Source organism: Thalassophryne amazonica, chromosome 9 (assembly GCF_902500255.1).
Source record: "Thalassophryne amazonica chromosome 9, fThaAma1.1, whole genome shotgun sequence".
Classification (NCBI taxonomy): domain Eukaryota; kingdom Metazoa; phylum Chordata; class Actinopteri; order Batrachoidiformes; family Batrachoididae; genus Thalassophryne; species Thalassophryne amazonica.
Window position 1 is genome coordinate 114,066,153 of NC_047111.1, and position 22,985 is coordinate 114,089,137.

Consider the following 22,985-nt stretch of genomic DNA (forward strand, 5'->3'; position numbering starts at 1 on the left):
AAAGGTGCAGTTTTGTTTTATTGGGGGGGGATACCAGTCAGTATCTGGTGTGACCACCATTTGCCTCATGCAGTGCAACACATCTCCTTCGCATCATCCGTGAAGAGAACACCTCTCCAACGTGCCAAACGCCAGCGAATGTGAGCATTTGCCCACTCAAGTCGGTTACGACGACGAACTGGAGTCAGGTCGAGACCCCAATGAGGATGACGAGCATGCAGATGAGCTTCCCTGAGACGGTTTCTGACAGTTTGTGCAGAAATTCTTTGGTTATGCAAACCGATTGTTCCAGCAGCTGTCCGAGTGGCTCAGACGATCTTGGAGGTGAACATGCTGGATGTGGAGGTCCTGGGCTGGTGTGGTTACACGTGGTCTGCGGTTGTGAGGCTGGTTGGATGTACTGCCAAATTCTCTGAAACGCCTTTGGAGACGGCTTATGGTAGAGAAATGAACATTTAATACACGAGCAATAGCTCTGGTTGACATTCCTGCTGTCAGCATGCCAATTGCACGCTCCCTCAAATCTTGCGACATCTGTGGCATTGTGCTGTGTGATAAAACTGCACCTTTCAGAGTGGCCTTTTATTGTAGACAGTCTAAGGCACACCTGTGCACTAATCATGGTGTCTAATCTGCATCTTGATATGGCTCACCTGTGAGGTGGGATGGATTATCTCAGCGAAGGAGACTGTGAAGAGACATACACATTGCGTTTACAGCGCTCGTAATTCTAAATGTGCACAGGTATTGTTTTGAACTACTGCAGGTCTGCATTCGTGTTTCCAAGAGAAAAGCTGTACAATCACTTCCACCACCACAAAGACCTTATGAACACTGTGAGACACTCCAAGAGCGCATATCTCTGCCAAGGCCGCATATGTTCCTGAAAGTATATTCTGGATGAAATTCAAACTAAAACCCTTCATTTTCTGGGTCACAATCCAAACTGAATCACATATTTCCCAGAACATTATCTGTCTGCTCACCAAATTTCATTGATATCTGTTCATTCACCAAGATGTGTAAAGTACCAACACCATTTCCTTGATGGGCACTGCCAGCAGTATTACATGTTGCAGTGTAAAATCTAAAAATCAGTCCACATATAGTAATTAAAGTCAGGAGCAACAAGAGCAATCAGAGATTTTTGACGTCTGCCAGTCCAGAGCTGGAGCACCTCCAAATTCAGTTGAGACTTTCCTAATATCTATCTGTGGTGAAAATTTGGTGAGAATCTGAGAAGTAGTTTTGACGTAATCCTTTAATGCCTATATAAATTGAAATCTTGATCCAGAATCCAGTTCCAAATCACCTCCAAAATTTATAGACATCTTCCATGCCCTAATATCCATCTGTGGTGCAAATGTGGCTAGAAACCATGCAGTAGTTTTGAAGTAATCCTTCAAAGCCTATATAAAGTGAATCTTGATCTCGAATCCAGATCTGGATAACCTCCAAAATTCAGTTGCATCTTCCATGCCCTAATATCTAACTGTGGCACAAATTTGGTGAGAATCCCTGAAGTAGTTTTGACGTAATCCTTTAACGCCTATATAAATTGAAATCTTGATCCAGAATCCAGATCCCAATCACCTCCAAAATTCAGAGGCATCTTCCATGCCCTAATATCTAACTGTGGCACAAATTTGGTGAGAATCCATGCAGTAGTTTTGAAGTAATCCTAAGTGAATCTTGATCTAGAATCCAGATCTGGATAACCTCCAAAATTGAATTGCATCTTCCATGCCCTAATATGTAACTGTGGCACAAATTTGGTGAGAATATGTGAAGTAGTTTTGACATAATCCTTCAAAGCCTATATAAAGTGTAATCTTGATCCAAAATCCAGATCCGGATGACCTCCAAAATTTAGTGGAGTCTTCCATGGCCTAATATCCATCTGTGGTGCACAATCCATGCAGTAGTTTTGTCAAAATCCTGCTAATAGACAGACAGGCAGATAAACGCTGATGATTGTATTACATCCTTGGTGGATGTAACAAGCACCTATAACAACACACATACAAACAAAGAAAACATGACAAACTCAAGTATAAAAATATGATTATAGCTATAGTCAAGATTCAGCCTGAATTTATGTTACAGAAAATCAACACGTAGAGCAATGCAGGAGAATAATAATAAAAAAAAAAAAAAAACAGAAACCACATGTGGGTGATTCTTAAACTACGGGCACTTATTATGTCCTTTGATCATATTGTATGAAAAACAGAAAAAAGGGGAAATTTCACACTTTTATAGTTATCTTTACAATGAAAGTGTGTTAAGAAATTTGTTCTAGTAGTCTATGATGACTTTTTCACCTTTTTTCAGCATCATTATATGCAAATATTGCCGTTTTGTGCTTGTCCCACACCCAGACTTTTGATCTTCAATGATAAAAATGAATGGTAAAGAAACGTTTTTTTCTAATGTTTTAAAATATCTCTGAATAAAATATCAATAAAATAATCAAAACATAATTGGGGTATTCAATGTCATACAACTGATACATACATACAAATTACTCATAACCATCCCAAGACGTATCGTTCTCTTTGGCTGCTTTCAGTGATGCCGGTATTTGGTTAGACTCTTTCTCTCCGATTGTTCTGTCTGAGTTATTTTCATTAGTTACTTCCTCCAAACCATCAACATGTCTATTAGACCCCATTCCTACCAGGCTGCTCAAGGAAGCCCTACCATTAATTAATGCTTCGATCTTAAATATGATCAATCTATCTTTATTAGTTGGCTATGTACCACAGGCTTTTAAGGTGGCAGTAATTAATGCCATAGGTATTAAAGGCACTGCGCTGCAGTGGTTTGAATCATATTTATCTAATAGATTACAATTTGTTCATGTAAATGGGGAATCTTCTTCACAGACTAAGGTTAATTATGGAGTTCCACAAGGTTCTGTGCTAGGACCAATTTTATTCACTTTATACATGCTTCCCTTAGGCAGTATTATTAGACGGTATTGCTTAAATTTTCATTGTTACGCAGATGATACCCAGCTTTATCTATCCATGAAGCCAGAGGACACACACCAATTAGCTAAACTGCAGGATTGTCTTACAGACATAAAGACATGGATGACCTCTAATTTCCTGCTTTTAAACTCAGATAAAACTGAAGTTATTGTACTTGGCCCCACAAATCTTATAAACACGGTGTCTAACCAGATCCTTACTCTGGATGGCATTACCCTGACCTCTAGTAATACTGTGAGAAATCTTGGAGTCATTTTTGATCAGGATATGTCATTCAAAGCGCATATTAAACAAATATGTAGGACTGCTTTTTTGCATTTACGCAATTTCTCTAAAATTAGAAAGGTCTTGTCTCAGAGTGATGCTGAAAAACTAATTCATGCATTTATTTCCTCTAGGCTGGACTATTGTAATTCATTATTGTCAGGTTGTCCTAAACGTTCCCTGAAAAGCCTTCAGTCAATTCACCCATATTGGCCTCTCTTCATTGGCTTCCTGTTAATTCTAGAATAGAATTTAAAATTCTTCTTCTTACTTATAAGGTTTTGAATAATCAGGTTCCATCTTATCTTAGGGACCTCATAGTACCATATCACCCCAATAGAGCGCTTCGCTCTCAGACTGCAGGCTTACTTGTAGTTCCTAGGGTTTGTAAGAGTAGAATGGGAGGCAGAGCCTTCAGCTTTCAGGCTCCTCTCCTGTGGAACCAGCTCCCAATTCAGATCAGGGAGACAGACACCCTCTCTACTTTTAAGATTAGGCTTAAAACTTTCCTTTTTGCTAAAGCTTATAGTTAGGGCTGGATCAGGTGACCCTGAACCATCCCTTAGTTATGCTGCTATAGACTTAGACTGCTGCGGGGGTCCCATGATGCACTGAGTGTTTCTTTCTCTTTTTGCTCTGTATGCACCACTCTGCATTTAATCATTAGTGATTGATCTCTACTCCCCTCCACAGCATGTCTTTTTCTTGGTTCTCTCCCTCAGCCCCAACCAGTCCCAGCAGAAGACTGCCCCTCCCTGAGCCTGGTTCTGCTGGAGGTTTCTTCCTGTTAAAAGAGAGTTTTTCCTTCCCACTGTCGCCAAGTGCTTGCTCACAGGGGGTCGTTTTGACCGTTGGGGTTTTTACGTAATTATTGTATGGCCTTGCCTTACAATATAAAGTGCCTTGGGGCAACTGTTTGTTGTGATTTGGTGCTATATAAATAAAATTGATTGATTGATTGATTGTTTTTTTTAAACAAAATGTAGTTGTCCCACACTATTGCCGTAATTTCCACCACAACACTGTAATGTCCCTTTAAACAGTTTGTATGAAAGATTGTTTGGGTAGTTTCTATGGAGATAAACAGTGACATCAGAGCACATGTATATAACGCCAAATCACAACAAACAGTTGCCCCAAGGCGCTTTATATTGTAAGGCAATGGTGTGGTGGAAATTACATTTACAAGGCCAATAGTGCCTGTAGTTAAAGAATCACCCATGTATGTAAAGACACCTGTTAAATACTTTTCTGTCTGTCTAGAAAGTCATTTTCACATGCTGACATAACAGCCCTGAAAATGATTAAAGTCTAATTCTGTTGTGTGAATCAGCGGACTTTGCCGCTGCACGGACGCTTGTTTAAGCCTGCAGAGTCAGTCCCACATTGAAAAATATGGAGTTCTCCTTTAAGATAATCATCACGGTGGCATAAATTTATTCATGCTAATCTACTGACAAAATATTCCAGTGATTTGTTTATTGTCAATTCAATTCAAGCTACACTGTCATCACTGGATACATTTGAAACCTCTAAGTAATTTTGAGGTGAATCCAGTACATTCTCCTGAAAAACGTTCCATATGTGGCAACCTGACGCTGTTAAGAGCAAATGAAAGAAGACAGAAGTGGAGACATGTGGTTTGTGATTGTGATTGACTTCTTCAGATGATGAGTTGGCTAATTTGACCACTGGCGTTATATGCGGGGAAAATTCAGACACACAAACAGATCAAGTAAAAGTATTGTTCCCACAGATTTGGGCTCCATGTGGGCTCGCTGTGCAGACTGCTGAGGAAAGCATCCGAGTTGAGTAACCAAAAGCCTCTATGGTTTTTAAGATGCTGCACCCATGACAAATGTAATTACTGCGCCGCCCTGCAGGCAGGCAGTGGCTGGAAGAGGAGCGGGGATGGAGGTGGGCTCTGGCGGTGGGTCGGGGAGGCAGCTTTTTGGTGAGATGCCTGGCAAAGATGGTGATTTTCCACAAGCCACCAACATCAGGGTCTGGAGGTCTGAACTGCAGAACATCCAAGATAGGTGTACAACCCCCCCCCCCCACCTCATCCAAAAAATGCAGAGAAGATGGAGAGTTCAAGTGCATGCTCAAACTACCGTAAATCACATTGACACCCGTTTGCAAACACCCTGGTTTCACCTCCTCGGGGACTCTGTTCACGCTACCGTAATATTTTCACGGTTGCTCTCATCGTGTGAGCCAAATCCTCAACTCCTTGTGCATAATGTCAACAATGCGTGTGTCACGATGTCAGAATGTGCATGGGATTCACATGGCACCGCTCGCGATGCAACACCGGCGAGGTTTCAGGTGCAGCTGTCCCCAGTGGTCCAGCTGTAAACTGTTCACATTCTTTCTCTCCCTGTGTCCCACCAGCTGAGCAGTTAGAACACACACACACACACACACACACAGAGCGACAGGCTGGACTTAAAACTAACAGGCCTGTTCCAGAATAAACCTACACCATTGGATGAGAGCAGAGGGTGAAATTCAAATTGTCAACCAATGAGATTCTGTGTACCTACGCTCCCCCCCACCACTGCCATTTTAGGCAACATCCCATGTCTCTCAAATTTCCTGTCTGCTGGGTTGCACCCCGTAAAGAATGTCATCAAGGCTGTGCTGTTCTCTTGACCATATTAGGTCAGGTCTTGGATGTCCCGCCCCCTTCTGCACCTCAACTTTTTTTTACTTTTTTAAATTGACCATAATGTTCCGGAAACTGAGGCCTAACTAAATAAAATTTTCACAGTGTGATGCTTTTTTCATTTTGTTTATTTGTATGGTCAGTTTATTTGTTGGTGTTGTTATTGAGTAATCATATTTTAGGTGGGGAATCTGCTTTATGAAAACAAAATTTCATGTTGCAAAATCTAGCAATGATCAAATAAAGATCACTGGTCACTAATTAATGGCAAATTCAGTCATAACTTTGCTCCAAAAGGTGAAAATAATCAGAAAATATAAAACAAAACATTAACAAGTATCTTCAGGTGAATATTTTTGCAGTAATCCTGTTCACATTTTGCTGCAGTGTTCTAAAAATTTAATTTGAAAGTATTTTTCAGTTGTCAATAAATTGAAACATGTAGCCACAAATATTAATATTTAAAGTTAAATATTCAGCTAGGGGAAGATCTTTTAAGGCGTAACAATGACATAATATTATTTAATCAGTACACATGCATTATTTTTATCTGGTATTTTAACTGCCAGAGATTTAAATGAAACAAGCGAAACCTGTGATTATTATTTTTCAGTAAAGAACATTTGCAACTAATTGTTTATGAATATATATAAAATGAATAAAGAGCGTTTTAATATAATATGTGTCTGTGTAAAACAGGATCAATACAGAGATGTCTCAAAACAGGTGGTTTAAGAATGAAATGATTCATTTTAAGGTTTTTTTCATGACAAAAGGCAAAAAAAAACTTTAAGAAAAATGTAGAAACAATAATAATGAATGATTTTCCATAGTAGAGAAGCTTGAAGCTTCCTTGATTTATTTTTATGTTTCAGATTTTTCCTCAGAAGTACAGAAATTTGTACCTCACTGAATTTCATTACAACAAAGTCAAATCCAACATGGAAATAATAATTTTATAATAGAGCATCCAAATGGCTTTTGCTTGAAATGTTTTCCCAGAAGGAGTTAAAGTTTAATCCACACAGATGAAGGCTCCTTTTCCCAGAAAAGGTATATTGGGGGGGGGGGGGGGGGGGGGGGTGTCATTAGTGTGAAAAGAGGCTTTTGTGGAGTTGTCACAATGGATCAGGCCAAACCAGCAGTAGAATTGAGAATTTGTGAGTCACTGAAATGTCAAAAGTCTTGTTTTGACATTTCAGTGACAGTGGAATTATAAGTAACACTAAAGCAAGGATACAACCTGCTAAATGCAGTTTGTCTTTCTCCTGAAATGATAACTGTCTTCACAAACAAGCCCTGTTATCACTTTAGAAAATATAAAAGGTGAATCAGCATCGTTTGGCTTTAAATGTAAAACACACAATCTTCTGTCCATAATTTGCTCAGTTTTTCCCCCAACAAAAGTTTCTTCAACATCTATTTTTATGTAAAAAAATAAATAAATATGTTGGAATTAACCTGTAAATTGTTTTGGAAATGCAGAATTAAATCTTAATCTTTTTGGTTTTCCTTATTTGAAATTAACCACTTAAATATCGATTAAGGAAGAGATGCATGCTGTAAGATTTATGAAGCGCAAATGTTTGATACATAAACCTTTAAATTGTGTGTTTTTATATCGCACTGTTATAAATCTAATTTCTGTGGATGTAATTATGTGTTTTTTGTCTCTCTGAGGAACTGATTTAAACTATGAAGTAGTTATTTTCACAAAGGCACATTTCGGAGATTGAAACTCTGCTTCTTGGCACTTCTTCAGAATTATCATAACAAATGACTTACTCAAAATTCGTTTTGTTTGCAAACAAATTAATTTCTAAATTGAAAATGGAATGATTAAATGTCAGTCTGCAGACAGTGTGGTGAATAAACTGAAATATTAAACAGTCAGAGGAGACGCAGAAGTCTTAAATGAAAGCTTTAGTTCACAGGATGTTATCTGATATTATTTAATCTTGTTTCCTTTTAAATTTGACTCAGAAAGGGTCCAGAAGCTTTTATTAATGGTCACTTTGCAGCCAATTACACACATTTATTTCACACACATTTCTAATGTTAATAGTAAAAAAATTAATTTGGAAAAGCTTTTAAATTTTTTAAAAGTTCATTTCACCACTCCCCTTTTTTCAGAAGGCTAAATTAATTATTATAACCTGCATAAATCTGTTTTAAATCACAAAATATGGTCAAATTAATTTGTGGTAATTTAGTACCTAAAATATAAATCACCAGCAATCCTGTTGATTAATAACACTTTGTCACATTACGCTTCTAATAATAGTGTGATAGAGTGTAAAATGTATCTAATGTTAAAAATAAAAAAAACCAGCAAATTAAAAATTATTGTTGGTATTTTGCAACTTGTTTATAAAATAATTAAAATAATTGACTATGTTGTGTCAAAATGTTTTGCATGCAATAAAAATTGGTTGCTGAGCATTCAATTGCAAATGAAAATTTAACATGTCTTTGCCTTTTTTCTTTGTTCTGTTTTGTTTTTCAGGATTTTGCCACCAGAGGAAAGACAGCTGTGCAAAGTCTAATCCAGCGGGTCGGATTCTTGGGGATTTTAGCCTGTGCATCTGTAAGTAAAAATCATACAAAACGTCCTCATACTTACATCTGTCATTCACAGAAAAATCGACCTTCAGTGTGTGTGTGTATATATATATACGAGGTCTGTCCAAAAAGTATCAGACCTTTTTATTTTTTTCAAAAACCATATGGATTTGAATCACGTGTGATTGCATGAGCCAAGCTTGAACCTTCATGCGCATGCGTGAGTTTTTTTCACGCCTGTCGGTTGCGTCATTCGCCTGTGAGTAGGCTTTGGACAGACCTCGTATATATATATATATATATATATATATATATATAGTTTTTCTAAAGAAGTGTAAGTAAGACCCTTTGGCTGCTCCCTCATTTGCACTCGGGGTTGCCACAGCAATTCCGAGGTGGACCTGCATGTTGAATTGGCACAAGTTTTACACCCGATGCCCTTCCTGACGCATCTCCACATCACATGGAGAAATGCGGCAGGGGTGGGGTTCCAACCTTCTGCACTGAAACCAAGTGCTGTAACCACTTGGCCACCACCAAAAAGAAGTGATGAAATGTGTGTCAAATTGTAGTTCAACTGCTGCAGGATACATGATGAAAAGTTAAGTTTTCAAAAGAAAACTGACTAATTACACTTTGTTGTTGCCGTTGTTTTGTTCTCTATAAAAATTCTCATATTTCACAACATGAATTTATTGCTTTCAATCTGAGCATCAAAATTTACTGTCTGCTTTTCCTCACATCAGATTCCAAATCCGTTGTTTGACCTGGCAGGAATCACATGTGGACATTTTCTGGTTCCCTTTTGGACTTTCTTCGGTGCGACGCTCGTTGGGAAAGCAGTCTTCAAAATGCACATTCAGGTGAGCTGCACTTCAACAGTACATGTGATGTGGATAATGATGACGGAGGTGATCGTTTGAAGCTCTGCAAAAAAGCTGCAGCTTCAGATCTTTTCCATGAGCTGACTAACAGCAGTTCATTTCTTGGTGGCAAACTCTGACTTATGCATAAAGCTGTATAGTTGCTGTGGGAGTGAGAAGCAGGGTAACGCTCATGCACAGCACCTGCTCTGCTGTGCTCAGCTGGAACTGAGGAGGCCATTTTGTGCAGCCACGGTGGAGGGAGGCGACCATTTTGTGGAAGCAGCTGCAGGAGCCACAGCGCAACGAACAGACAATTTAAAGACTAACTGCCCAGAAAGAGATGAATAATAAACTGCCTTTAGGGGAACTGACATCACCACCTTTTCTCCTAATCCTGGAAAATCCTCAGTTTGCGTCCAGGAATGTGCAGCATGTCTCTGATTACCATCAGGGAGTCGACTCTCTATTTTCTGAGCAAACGTTGGAATTTACTCACTGTGACAGTTGGAGGAAGGGTTAAAAAACAAAGTGTTTTAGCCACTCAGCCTCTGTCCTTATCATAGGCAGAAACCATTGTCCTGCCCCAACCAGAGCAAGGTGGGGGTGGGGGTGACCCACCAGCGCCAGCTAAAGCAGATAAACATTGTCTGTGGGAGGTGATGGAGAAGGAGAGTGGGAGATGGGCTGGAGTGGGAGGGAAGACACAATGGCCCACACAGGACCAGATTACACCCAGGTCTCCCAGGGGTTCCAGCGTCCCATGTGGCCAGGACCCCAAACGTCTCTTGGTTGCAGTTTGAGTTTTTGTTCTGCAGGACTTTCCTGCTTGTTCACTACAGTAACATGTGTTCCACTCAGGAGCAGGTGATGTTCTCCCTCAAGGGGATTTTCATGTTGTGTAGTTGTAATATTGTGAGTAGCTTCAAAGCGTGCTTTTACTCTGGGTTTGTACCTGCACTTCAGGTGTGTTCTGGTCCCAAGGAGAAGCATTTTCTTTCCCACAGTGGGGAAAATCACTTTTTGCATCAGCAACAGTTGTACAGTAGTAAAGAAAAAGGCAAATATTTACATAAAAGAAAGGTGACTTAACAGATTACGTGAAAAATATAATATAGTGAGTGTAAGTATGTATAGATATGGTAAAACTATTGCACTGGATAACTTGCACAGTTGTGCAATTTAAAGCACAAAAGGTGACAGTAGATGTAGTTGATAGTGCAAAGTCAGCAGGTGGTTATGGTGCTAGAAACATTTGATATTATACAGTCTGGTATAATGAAAATATTCAGAAAACATTGCAAAGTAATTGAACAGAAACAACAACAATAAAAAATGCTTTTATAAAATGAAATTTAAAAAATCTAAACATAAAAAATAATATATAAAATCATAAAGTAAAAATATAGAAATAAAATGCATAAAAGTAAGTCCCTTTGGCTGCTCCCTTGTTTGCACTCGGGGTCGCCACAGCAAATCCAAGGTGGATCTGCATGTTGAATTGGAACAGGTTTTACGTCGGATGCCCTTCCTGACGCAACTCCAACATTACATGGAGAAATGCGGCAGGGGTGGGATTTGAACCCGGAACCTTCTGCACTGAAACCAAGCGCATTAACCACTTGGCCACCACCCCTACTAGAAATAAAATGTATACATGACACAATATTTGGCACCCTTTGATGAATTTGCAATAAATCAGTTTTCATTACACTTCAGGGGATGGATACATGAGCATTTTCAAATCACTGTGTATCTTGGACTTCATTCAGATCAGTCATAAATATGAACAGTATGGCACTGTGTGGTACATCCGTCTCAAGTAGGCAGTTGAGTGACTGTGCATGGAGGCAAATAATGAGGGAAGTCACCAAGACACCCATGACAGCTCTGAAAGAGTTATAGGCTTCTATGGTTGTGATTGGAGAAAACTATGTATAGCGCAGCTTTTGAGTGTAGTATCACCAGTTATGCAGTGGACTGGAAAGAATGGCTAGGGAAGCCTAGATTTGACCTAGATTTTCTTGGCCCGGCCACCATCAACATGTAACCCTTGATCCAATAGTCAAAAGTTGCACTATGCATAGTTTCTCCAGTCAACCACAGAAGTCTCTAACTCTTTCAGAACTGTCATGGTGTCTTAATGGCTCCCCTCATGAGTCTCCTTCTTGCACAGTTGCTCTGTTTTTGAGAACCGTCTGCATCAGACAGATTTACCACACAGTGCCATACTGTTTGTGTTTCTGACTGATGTGAATGAAGTCCAAGACACACACAGTGATTTGGAGATGTTAACGTATCCGTCCCCCAACTTGTGTAAAGAAACCACAGTGCGAAAGCGATGATTTACTGTAAATTCCATGAATGTGTGGCAATAATTGTGTCCGGTGTATATTTTATTTCTATATTTTTTATGTCACTTTATAAAAGCATTTTGGTTTTTTTTTTTTTCAGTTCAGTAACTTTAGATTTTTGTTTAAATTTCATTATAAAAATGGGTTTGTTTGCATTTATTTCTGAGGATATTATAAAATATGTACTTAAAATATACGGGTACCAGTAATTCTGACCACAACCATTACACCAATGACTGGCTGGCTGGCTGGTTTTAGCAGCTTTTCTCCAGTTGGCAAAGACAAGTGATGTTGTGCAACATCTCACTGAGGACAGAACGATGTGCTGTGTGACTGAGAGAGATTTGGTGCATGAATTAATTTTTGTTGTCATTGACACTTGGTGCATACCTGACTGAAGTTGACCTTAAAAGAGAGTTGCTTTAAAATTAGTGTATATAAAAATGTATCAAAGTGATTCAAACTGCAAATGTGTTTTCTTGCAAAGTACATGCATAGCTTATTAAAAACACAGAATTGGAATGAATCCAAGTGGTCCATAGTGAAATTGTTATTCAGCTGAGTGTCTAGATTAATTTACAGAATAAACAATAAAAAGTGACATTAGAGTAGTGGCTATACTGCATATGTGGCAATTTAATTTATTGTGAATGCTGTGAAATACAAAGTAAGTGAGAAATTAGTGACTTTCATTCTTTATTCACTGTGTCATAAATTATACACATATTTGAGCAATTTTAAAACTTTAACCTGCCTTTTAAAATCAGAATCTAGAGCATTAACACATTTCCCTGTCACCTTTGACCTAGTAAAAGGCACAAAAACAAGTTAAATTTTGAGCTTCAGTTGCATCCTGGTGAGATTAGACTGTACCCACGTGAAGCGCCTCAAGGGAGACTATTGTAACACTATAAATGAAATTGAATGGTCAGCAATAAATGAGTTAGGTTTGAGGTTCACTTGCATTAAAAAGGTTTAAAAATAAGCATTTTAATTGGTAACATAGTTTTTCAAAAGATAGTAGTACCATGCCCTGTGACCTTTAACTGAGCAAGAGGTCAGCAATAAACAAGAGTTAAAGTTTGGGCTTTTCAGTTGTGTCTTATTAAAAATGTTGAAGTGACTAAATATTACATTAGTTTTTCAAAAGGTAGAGTGGTGACACATTGCTCTATCAACTTTGACAGAGCAAAAGCAAAGAACAAAAAAAAAGCAACATACACTCTCTCACACACACATACACACACACACACACACGAGCTAAATGATGAGCTCTAATTACAACTGTTTTATGTATAAGCACTTTTAAGTTTTTCAAAAGTTAGAATGGTAACATTGTGAGCTGTTACACTAATAATGTGGAACTAGTTGGCTGTAAATAGTGTGACCTTGAGCTTTGATTATGTTGTAAATTATTTAAAAAAATATCTAAGTACTAGTTATTTCAAAAGAATAGCTTATTTTTTAAAGATACTATATTAAAGTAGTACTCAGTGACATTAGATCTAGCCAAAGGTAGTAGGAAAAAAAGGAGTATGACTTTGAGCTTTAATCACATCATAACTTGTCTGGGGATGTTGAAATGTGAATGATGTTAAAATAGTTGCTACTATTTTCAAAATACAGTGAATTAACATACTACCTTGTGACCTTTTTCCTAGGATAAGTATGTTGAACACAAGAGACTGAACTTGAGCTTCAGTTGCATTCAAGATAAGTGATTTGATAAAGTGTTTTCAAAAGATAGAGCATTAATATAGTGTCCTGTGACTGACCAAAAAAGGAGCTTGACCTTTTGTTCTTCAGCTCAGACCTTCAGTGTGGTGTAGACCTTCAACTGCCATATGTGTGGTATAAAAATGGCCCAGTTTGTTTTTGTTTTGACAGCATTGCTGTCAGGTCTTCTCTCAGCTCCTGATCAGGGCTTGTTATTTTCTGTGTAAATCCTGATGTAATGCTCTTTGTTTGTGTATGACTGAATGGGTTTGACTGCTCCGAGCGTAACTCCTATTGACAGCATCACTTCAAAAATACGGGTATCAGTTAACTCAGCGAGTCACCGCCTGGTTAGTCAGGCCGCCCTGCATGTTCTGTGCAAAGTTACATGTCATTTCTGTGTGTCTGCGTGCGCAAAATCAGTATTAAAGTACTCCAAAATGTTTTACTGATTTTGAAGAAAAAAAGAAGTGAAGTTTAAGCAGTAGTCATCCGACAGAAATATAATTAATGGTTTAATTAATTTAAGATTAAATGCTAAACATTCACACTGCTGATAACTTCTCAAATTATGACTCATCTGCTTCTTGTTTATTTTACTGTTAAGCAATAAAAATAAAACAATTCGTTGAACATTTTATTGTCAGTTATTGAAAAGTGATGCACCTGATATCTTGTTTTGGAGACCAGATGTTTACAGATGAAACAATGAGTTAGTTAAAAATAATACATGTTAGTCAACTGACAGAATTTATTTTGTTGCCATTATTTTCAAGAAATGATGTTAAATTCTTTGTGGTTTCAGCGTCTCACATGATTTGCAACTTGTTTGTTTTAGATGTTCTGAACAGTTCAGCATGACTACTTTTAGACAATTCTAACTTGGTTTTAAATCAAATGGTAGTACTTCAGTCATTTTACACAGCTCTAAAACTGATTCAGATATGCTAGCTACATCAGTTTTCAGTTTGTTTCCTTTTATTTTCAGCCTTATTGTTTGGTGGAAATAATTTGAAGATGTTTCCATTAGATTAGAGAAATTGTAATACTATTTTATCAATAGTTTGATAAGTTAAACAGTTTTTTAAAAAAGGTTTTTGCTACTTTTGTCAGCTTTGTATCACTGTAAGCTGAAATTTGGACAGTTTATCAGAAAAAACACGGCACTGCTTTGTGCTTTCAGAAATTTTAATGGCCATCTTGTTAGAGAATATTGTGATATTTTATGTTGTGACAATAAGTTGTCTGAAAATTATCAACAGATTTGTCAATAAATAAATAAGAATTGCTGCTAAAATCCCTCCAATAATGTTGGTTTGCAGTATTTGTGGTTGAGCCCTCTGTTCCGTATCGATCTAGATTCTGGCCGAAAAGCTCTTCTGTAACTATTTAAGGTCTAGAATTCAAATTGCTGGTCAGGATGTTGTCTGTTGTTTCGTTTGATCAGAAAATTGGATTATTACAGTATCTATCACACAGCTCAGTAATAGAAAATGAATCACCATGAATGTCACACTCACAAAGCAGCATCAGATTTTGCAATACTGCAACATGTACTCAGTACCTCAAGATCTGCACTCAGATGTGCTTCTGTGAACTTGAATTGAAGAACGTGGTTTAAAATTATGTTCTCAGCCTCAATTTGATTGGATTTATCATCATACCACCTGGTTAAAGGATAAACACACAATTTGTCAAACTTTCTGTGGTGCTTTTTAGTTTTACTTGTGGGAGTTACTGAGATTTCACATATAAAACACAAAGTGCTCTTAACAGCACAATACAGTGGAAGATATTTGCTTGAATGGCTCCATATTTGTTGATTATTTACATCCCCAATGATATGTAAAGTGCAAATTTGAAATAAAAAAATAAAAAAAATGCAGTGATCCTTACATTTACTTTGATGTCTGCTCCAATTTAAATCAGAAGTGCCTGACTCCGTGGTATAACTCACAAACTCGCAGCTTAAAGCAGATAACCCGTAGGTTGGAGAGGAAATGGCGTCTCACTAATTTAGAAGATCTTCACTTAGCCTGGAAAAAGAGTCTGTTGCTCTATAAAAAAAAAAGCCCTCCGTAAAGCTAGGACATCTTACTACTCATCACTAATTGAAGAAAATAAGAACAACCCCAGGTTTCTTTTCAGCACTGTAGCCAGGCTGACAAAGAGTCAGAGCTCTATTGAGCCAAGTATTCCTTTAACTTCAACTAGTAATGACTTCATGACTTTCTTTGCTAATAAAATTTTAACTATTAGAGAAAAAATTACTCATAACCATCCCAAACACGTATCGTTATCTTTGACTGCTTTCAGTGATGCCGGTATTTGGTTAGACTCTTTCTCTCCGATTGTTCTGTCTGAGTTATTTTCATTAGTTACTTCATCCAAACCATCAACATGTCTATTAGACCCCATTCCTACCAGGCTGCTCAAGGAAGCCCTACCATTATTTAATGCTTCGATCTTAAATATGATCAATGTATCTTTATTAGTTGGCTATGTACCACAGGCTTTTAAGTTGGCAGTAATTAAACCATTATTTAAAAAGCCATCACTTGACCCAGCTATCTTAGCTAATTATAGGCCAATCTCCAACCTTCCTTTTCTCTCAAAAATTCTTGAAATGGTAGTTGTAAAACAGCTAACTGATCATCTGCAGAGGAATGGTCTATTTGAAGAGTTTCAGTCAGGTTTTAGAATTCATCATAGTACAGAAACAGCATTAGTGAAGGTTACAAATGATCTTCTTATGGCCTCAGACAGTGGACTCATCTCTGTGCTTGTTCTGTTAGACCTCAGTGCTGCTTTTGATACTGTTGACCATAAAATTTTATTACAGAGATTAGAGCATGCCATAGGTATTAAAGGCACTGCGCTGCGGTGGTTTGAATCATATTTATCTAATAGATTACAATTTGTTCATGTAAATGGGGAATCTTCTTCACAGACTAAGGTTAATTATGGAGTTCCACAAGGTTCTGTGCTAGGACCAATTTTATTCACTTTATACATGTTTCCCTTAGGCAGTATTATTAGACAGCATTGCTTAAATTTTCATTGTTACGCAGATGATACCCAGCTTTATCTATCCATGAAGCCAGAGGACACACACCAATTAGCTAAACTGCAGGATTGTCTTACAGACATAAAGACATGGATGACCTCTAATTTCCTGCTTTTAAAGTCAGATAAAACTGAAGTTATTGTACTTGGCCCCACAAATCTTAGAAACATGGTGTCTAACCAGATCCTTACTCTGGATGGCATTACCCTGACCTCTAGTAATACTGTGAGAAATCTTTGAGTCATTTTTGATCAGGATATGTCATTCAAAGCGCATATTAAACAAATATGTAGGACTGCTTTTTTGCATTTACGCAGTATCTCTAAAATTAGAAAGGTATTGTCTCAGAGTGATCCTGAAAAACAAATTCATGCATTTATTTCCTCTAGGCTGGACTATTGTAATTCATTATTATCAGGTTGTCCTAAAAGTTCCCTGAAAAGCCTTCAGTTAATTCAAAATGCTGCAGCTAGAGTACTGACGGGGACTAGAAGGAAAGAGCATATCTCACCCATATTGGCCTCTCTTCATTGGCTTCCTGTTAATTCTAGAATAGAATTTAAAATTCTTCTTCTTACTTATAAGGTTTTGAATAATCAGGTCCCATCTTATCTTAGGGACCTCATAGTACCATATCACCCCAATAGAGCGCTTCACTCTCAGACTGCAGGCTTACTTGTAGTTCCTAGGGTTTGTAAGAGTAGAATGGGAGGCAGAGCCTTCAGCTTTCAGGCTCCTCTCCTGTGGAACCAGCTCCCAATTCAGATCAGGGAGACAGACACCCTCTCTACTTTTAAGATTAGGCTTAAAACTTTCCTTTTTGCTAAAGCTTATAGTTAGGGCTGGATCAGGTGACCCTGAACCATCCCTTAGTTATGCTGCTATAGACTTAGACTGCTGGGGGGTTCCCATGATGCACTGAGTGTTTCTTTCTCTTTTTGCTCTGTATGCACCACTCTGCATTTAATCATTAGTGATCGATCTCTGCTCCCCTCCACAGCATGTCTTTTTCTTGGTTCTCTCCCTCAGCCCCAACCAGTCCCAGCAGAAGACTGCCCCTCCCTGTGCCTGGTTCTGCTGGAGGTTTCTTCCTGTTAAAAGGGAGTTTTTCCTTCCCACTGTCGCCAAGTGCTTGCTCACAGGGGGTCGTTTTGACCGTTGGGGTTTTTACATAATTATTGTATGGCTTTTGCCTTACAATATAAAGCGCCTTGGGGCAACTGTTTGTTGTGATTTGGTGCTATATAAATAAAATTGATTGATTGATTGATTGGTTTTTTTAAACAAAATGTAGTTGTCCCACACTATTGCCGTAATTTCCACCACAACACTGTAATGTCCCTTTAAACATTGATTGATTGATTGATTGATTGATTGACTTAGTATGAACCCAAAATACTTCATATTTCATGTGGGCAACTTCATTTCATTTGTTAATGTATATCCACTTCTGTATTTATGGCTTGCAACACATTCCCAAAGAAGTTGGGACAGGGCAGTTTATTCTTAATATAAGGACTAAATCATCACTTTTACACACAGTTTTCTTGAGACAACTCAGATGATGGATGCATGAACATTTACAAGTCACTGAATATGTCTTGGACTTGATGTACATCAGTCATTTAAAAATACATACAGTATGGTATTGTCTAATTAATTTGTGTCAAGTAGGCAGTTCCCAAAACCTGAGTGACCATGATTGTAGGAAACTAGTGAGGGAAGCCACCAAGACACTCATGACAGCTCAGAAAGAATTACAGGGTTCTGTGGATGTGAGTGGAGAAATGAAGAACAGTGCAACATTTGCCTGTGACATTCCCACTCACAGCTTCATGTGGGGTGGAGTAGAGAAAAGACTCCAAAACAGGAAAGCTGATCAGTTCTAGGCTCAGGTTTCCCATGTGCCTTCTGGCAAACCTCAGCTGAAATTTTGCATGTTCATTTTAAGAAAATTCTCCTCTGTACCACTTCATCATGAAGCTGTATAACAGTTGATGCCACATGCAAAAGCTGAAGTCAGAATAAATTAGATTAGATTAGAGAGAACTTTATTAATCCCTTGGGAAGACTCCCTCAGGGAAATTGAGGTTCCAGCAGCATTGTATAGCAGCACACAGGGTAAGAAGCACACAGAGCATCAGTGAAAGCTAAAAAAAAAAAAAAAATTGCAAATATGAATATAAATACACAAATATAAATAGCAGAAATACTGCTCGCTACTGGTTTACTGGCTACTACTGTTCCTCTCCTTCCTGTCCTCTGTCTTCTTGTCCCCCAAAGTGAGGAGTTGTATAGTCTGATGGTCTGACGGACAAAGGAGTAAATGTAAGGATCACTGATTTTTTTCTGAATTGGGGTTATATTTCTTCTCACCTCATTGGTCATCTTGTACTTCATGGGTTGTGTGTTTGTATACACCGTAAATCCAAATGTTCAAATTAATTAAATAGAATAAGTAGTGTAAACCCAAAGAACAAAAAACATTTTGTTTACCTAAATATTTCAAGTTTGTGTAACTTGAAATATTTAAGTGGAATGGTTTGTTGTTTTTTTACTTTGAGTTTACACTACTTAATTTGTATTTAATTAATTTGAACATTTGGGTTAACAGTGTATGTATAACCCAGTAATCACGTGAACAGTTTGGCAGAATGTTTCTGAGCAAATATCAGTTCATTGCAGTGTAATTCACCATAATGTGTGGATTTGTATGAACTCACCAAATGTTTCCACAAATAACCTGAAGAGATTTTGCCTCCCTTTGAGGTGTTGGGAGGAAACAGTATCCAAAATAAAGGCAGCTCACACATTAGCTATCTGTGTTGCATAACGGGAATTTACAAAAATCTGATCTACCCAAGTATAATCTGGTATAAGTAATTGTTAACATATTGTTGACTGTGTTAGCTAGCAAGATGGCAAACCTTGCAAAGTCAGCTAGCTTTGCTAGTTGAGCATATAAAATATTTTGCTAACATGCATTTGTTAAGTAACGGTAAATTTCTCCTGTTATTGACTTTACTAAATTTTGAGGCTCTCCACTTGGAAGACTCATGCCAGGTTGCTTGTCCTTTTCCAGAGCAGTCGAGCAAAACAAGCAGTTGCAGTTAGTCTTGCTGACAGTCCGCTAAGCTTTAGTGGTCAAAGTGTTGCCATGTCGCATAGTGTTGAAAATATGAATCCACATGTAGCAGGGGAGAGAACCTATAAACAGGAACCCTTCCAAAGATGGCGTACCGGATAACGTCAAAACACCAGGTTGTTAATGATAAGTATGTGTGTGTCCTTAACCTCACATTAGCTTTTAGCATCCAACACACCGCGAACCAGCCTGGGCCATGAATGTCAACCACCCAGGCAGACAATCGGTCCACATCTGTGTGTCACAGCTGGTTAAAATGTGTACGTCCTTTAGGTCTTATCCAGCCGCTGCGGCTCTGAACACTGAGGCGACTTTGCGCTGGAGTGTAGAAAGGTGACCCCCTTTGCCTGGCCTGCTCAAGCATTGGTCTTGTAGGAGAGAAGTCTGGTCTTCAAATCCCTACGTTGCGCGCTTACATGGATCATGCACAGAGAAATGCACCACATGAAAAAAATGTCAAAGCTAACATCCTCTCACAATGCGGGTGATACTCCGACAGGCAGTGAGGAGTAAAAGAAGAGTTTCTCAGTTCATGGGTACATGTTCCAGCCTCCCAGCAGGAGGACACAGATTGATATAAGCCAGAATAGCTGCCCGTTTCTGTCCCTTCTTGCCTGATGACTCAGCAGGACTCAGACCGGACAGACGTTGGTTTTTAGACCCCCATCTGAAGCAATGACACATCCCCTTTGATTTCTCCACTCCTGTCTCCATCTATTCATCCACGAGTCTGCTGACAACACTCCATGACGTGCTGACCTAGCCAACTCATGCTGCCTTGACCTTTTTTTTTTTTTTTTGCCACTCATGACAAAAGGGTGCCTTCGTGGCTTAACCAAACCTCCATCTTCCCACCAAGGAATAATGGGTAAGGGTTCCTGCGTACAAGGAGGAGTTTAGGGATTTACTGATGTAATACTGATGTTTCTTCTGCCCTCCATCATGGTTGAAGGTCTGACTCACTCCCTCTGTGTGTCTTTGTCATACAGAAGCTGTTTGTGATTGTCTCCTTCAGCAGGCACATCGTGGAGCAGATGGTGTCACTCATTGGGTGAGTAAGCTCTCAAAGTGTGTGTGTGTGTGTGTTCACTGAACGTACCCTGAGGGGTGTGCAGCCATCGCACATGAAGGAGGTGATGCAGAACCTGACAGCTGAGGGGCCTTTTGGGTGGTCATGTGGTATGAATGTAATTTATGCTCATCGGCCTCCTCTTGGTGACTTTGAAGGTCACAGATTGAGACATGGCTTTGGTCGGAGCGCGGTGATTTTAGAAGGTGATGTGTCATTTATTTTTTTCTCTCTTTCTCTCCATGTAACGTTGGAAGTGATGCTTTTGGTGGCATTTTGTGGCTGGTTTTGTCCCCTCACTGAGCTGTGACTGTGACTGGTACGTGTGGATTTTTCCACTGGTCCACCATGAGCGTGGATATATTCTTAATGCTACTCAACTGATCAACTTTATTTGTCATAAAGACGTGTTGCTTTCTTTAGTTCAATCACTTATTGACTGCTGAGTCTCGTACCCGTCCTCTTCTGAGAGTTGATTGACAGGTGTCCTCCTGTCCCTGTGAAATCAGACTCCTCTTCAGGCGTCATGCCGTGGGGAACGTTGACGGCCTCAGTCCTGATTTGTCACTCATCTGGCATACCGTGTTTCATCCTGTGTGTGAACAAACTAACTTGAAAAGTTTTGGTCTCATTTGGACCAAACTTGTTGGAATGATTGAGAGTCAGCCAAGGACAAAGGGATTTGATTGGCAGAATCAAAGGCCACAAGTAAAATTTAGGCTTTTGCTTGTGGGGATAATTAGAATGGCTATTCTGAGGAACTGGGTAAACATATGCCCGTGGTTACTGTTACACACTAATATGAATTCAGAGCTCACTTTTTTGTTGCTCACATGACCTTGGGTGTTTGTGAAAGGTCAAACATAATTAGAATGTTGGCTTTGAGGAACTGGCTAACGATACACATACTGTGACTACTAAACACTAGTATGAAGTAATATATCATGACATTTGACATTGTGCGACCTTGAAAGGTCACCCTTATTTAGAATGTCTGCTTCAATGAACTGGTTAAAAGTAGACATTCATTTACAATTAAATACTAACATAAAGTCAACCGTCACATTTTGGTTGGTCATATGACATTTGACCTTAGGTGTCCTTGAAAGGTCAAAGTGAACTGGTTAAAGATATACCTATGGTTACCATTAAACACTAATATAACTAATATACCACTTTCGATTGGATTCATATGGCCATTGGGCATGAGTGACCTTAAAGGGTCAAAGTTATTGCTTTGAAGAATTGGTTGTAGATATAACTACAGTTGCTATTAAACACTTATATGAAATCCTATATATTGGTCACATGACCTTTTACCTCATGTGACCTTGAAAAGTAAAACTCGTGAAATGGCTGATTTGAGGAGCTAGTTGTGAACATAGCCACAGTTGCTATTAAACACTGATATGAAATAATATATCACTTTGATATTGGTCACAACCTTTGATCTTGTGTGACCTTGAAAGGTCAAAGTCATTTAAAATGACTTATTTGAGGAGCTAGTTGTGAACATAGCCACAGTTGCTATTAAACACTAATATGAAATAATATATCACTTTGATATTGGTCACAACCTTTGATCTTGTGTGACCTTGAAAGGTCAAAGTCATTTAAAATGACTTATTTGAGGAGCTAGTTGTGAACATAGCCACAGTTGCTATTAAACACAAATATGAAATAATATATCACTTTGATATTGGTCACGACCTTTGATCTTGTGTGACCTTGAAAGGTCAAAGTCATTTAAAATGACTTATTTGAGGAGCTAGTTGTGAACATAGCCACAGTTGCTATTAAACACTAATATGAAATAATATATCACTTTGATATTGGTCACAACCTTTGATCTTGTGTGACCTTGAAAGGTCAAAGTCATTTAAAATGACTTATTTGAGGAGCTAGTTGTGAACATAGCCACAGTTGCTATTAAACACTAATATGAGATAATATATCACTTTGATATTGGTCACAACCTTTGATCTTGTGTGACCTTGAAAGGTCAAAGTCATTTAAAATGACTTATTTGAGGAGCTAGTTGTGAACATAGCCACAGTTGCTATTAAACACTAATATGAAATAATATATCACTTTGATATTGGTCACAACCTTTGATCTTGTGTGACCTTGAAAGGTCAAAGTCATTTAAAATGACTTATTTGAGGAGCTAGTTGTGAACATAGCCAGAGTTGCTATTAAACACAAATATGAAATAATGTATCACTTTGATATTGGTCACGACCTTTGATCTTGTGTAACCTTGAAAGGTCAAAGTCACATT

At 38.4% G+C, this 22,985-nt stretch overlaps 1 protein-coding gene across 1 annotated transcript in view; it reads left to right on the forward strand.

Annotated features, from left to right (window-relative positions):
- LOC117518003 (vacuole membrane protein 1-like) overlaps positions 1 to 22,985 on the forward strand; it is a 256,471-nt gene that overhangs the window by 182,208 nt on the left and 51,278 nt on the right. Inside the window, exons 9-11 of the mRNA XM_034179118.1 lie at positions 8,435 to 8,515; positions 9,237 to 9,353; positions 20,625 to 20,686. Coding sequence (XP_034035009.1) covers positions 8,435 to 8,515; positions 9,237 to 9,353; positions 20,625 to 20,686 — 260 coding nt within the window. The remainder of the gene's footprint in view (positions 1 to 8,434; positions 8,516 to 9,236; positions 9,354 to 20,624; positions 20,687 to 22,985) is intronic.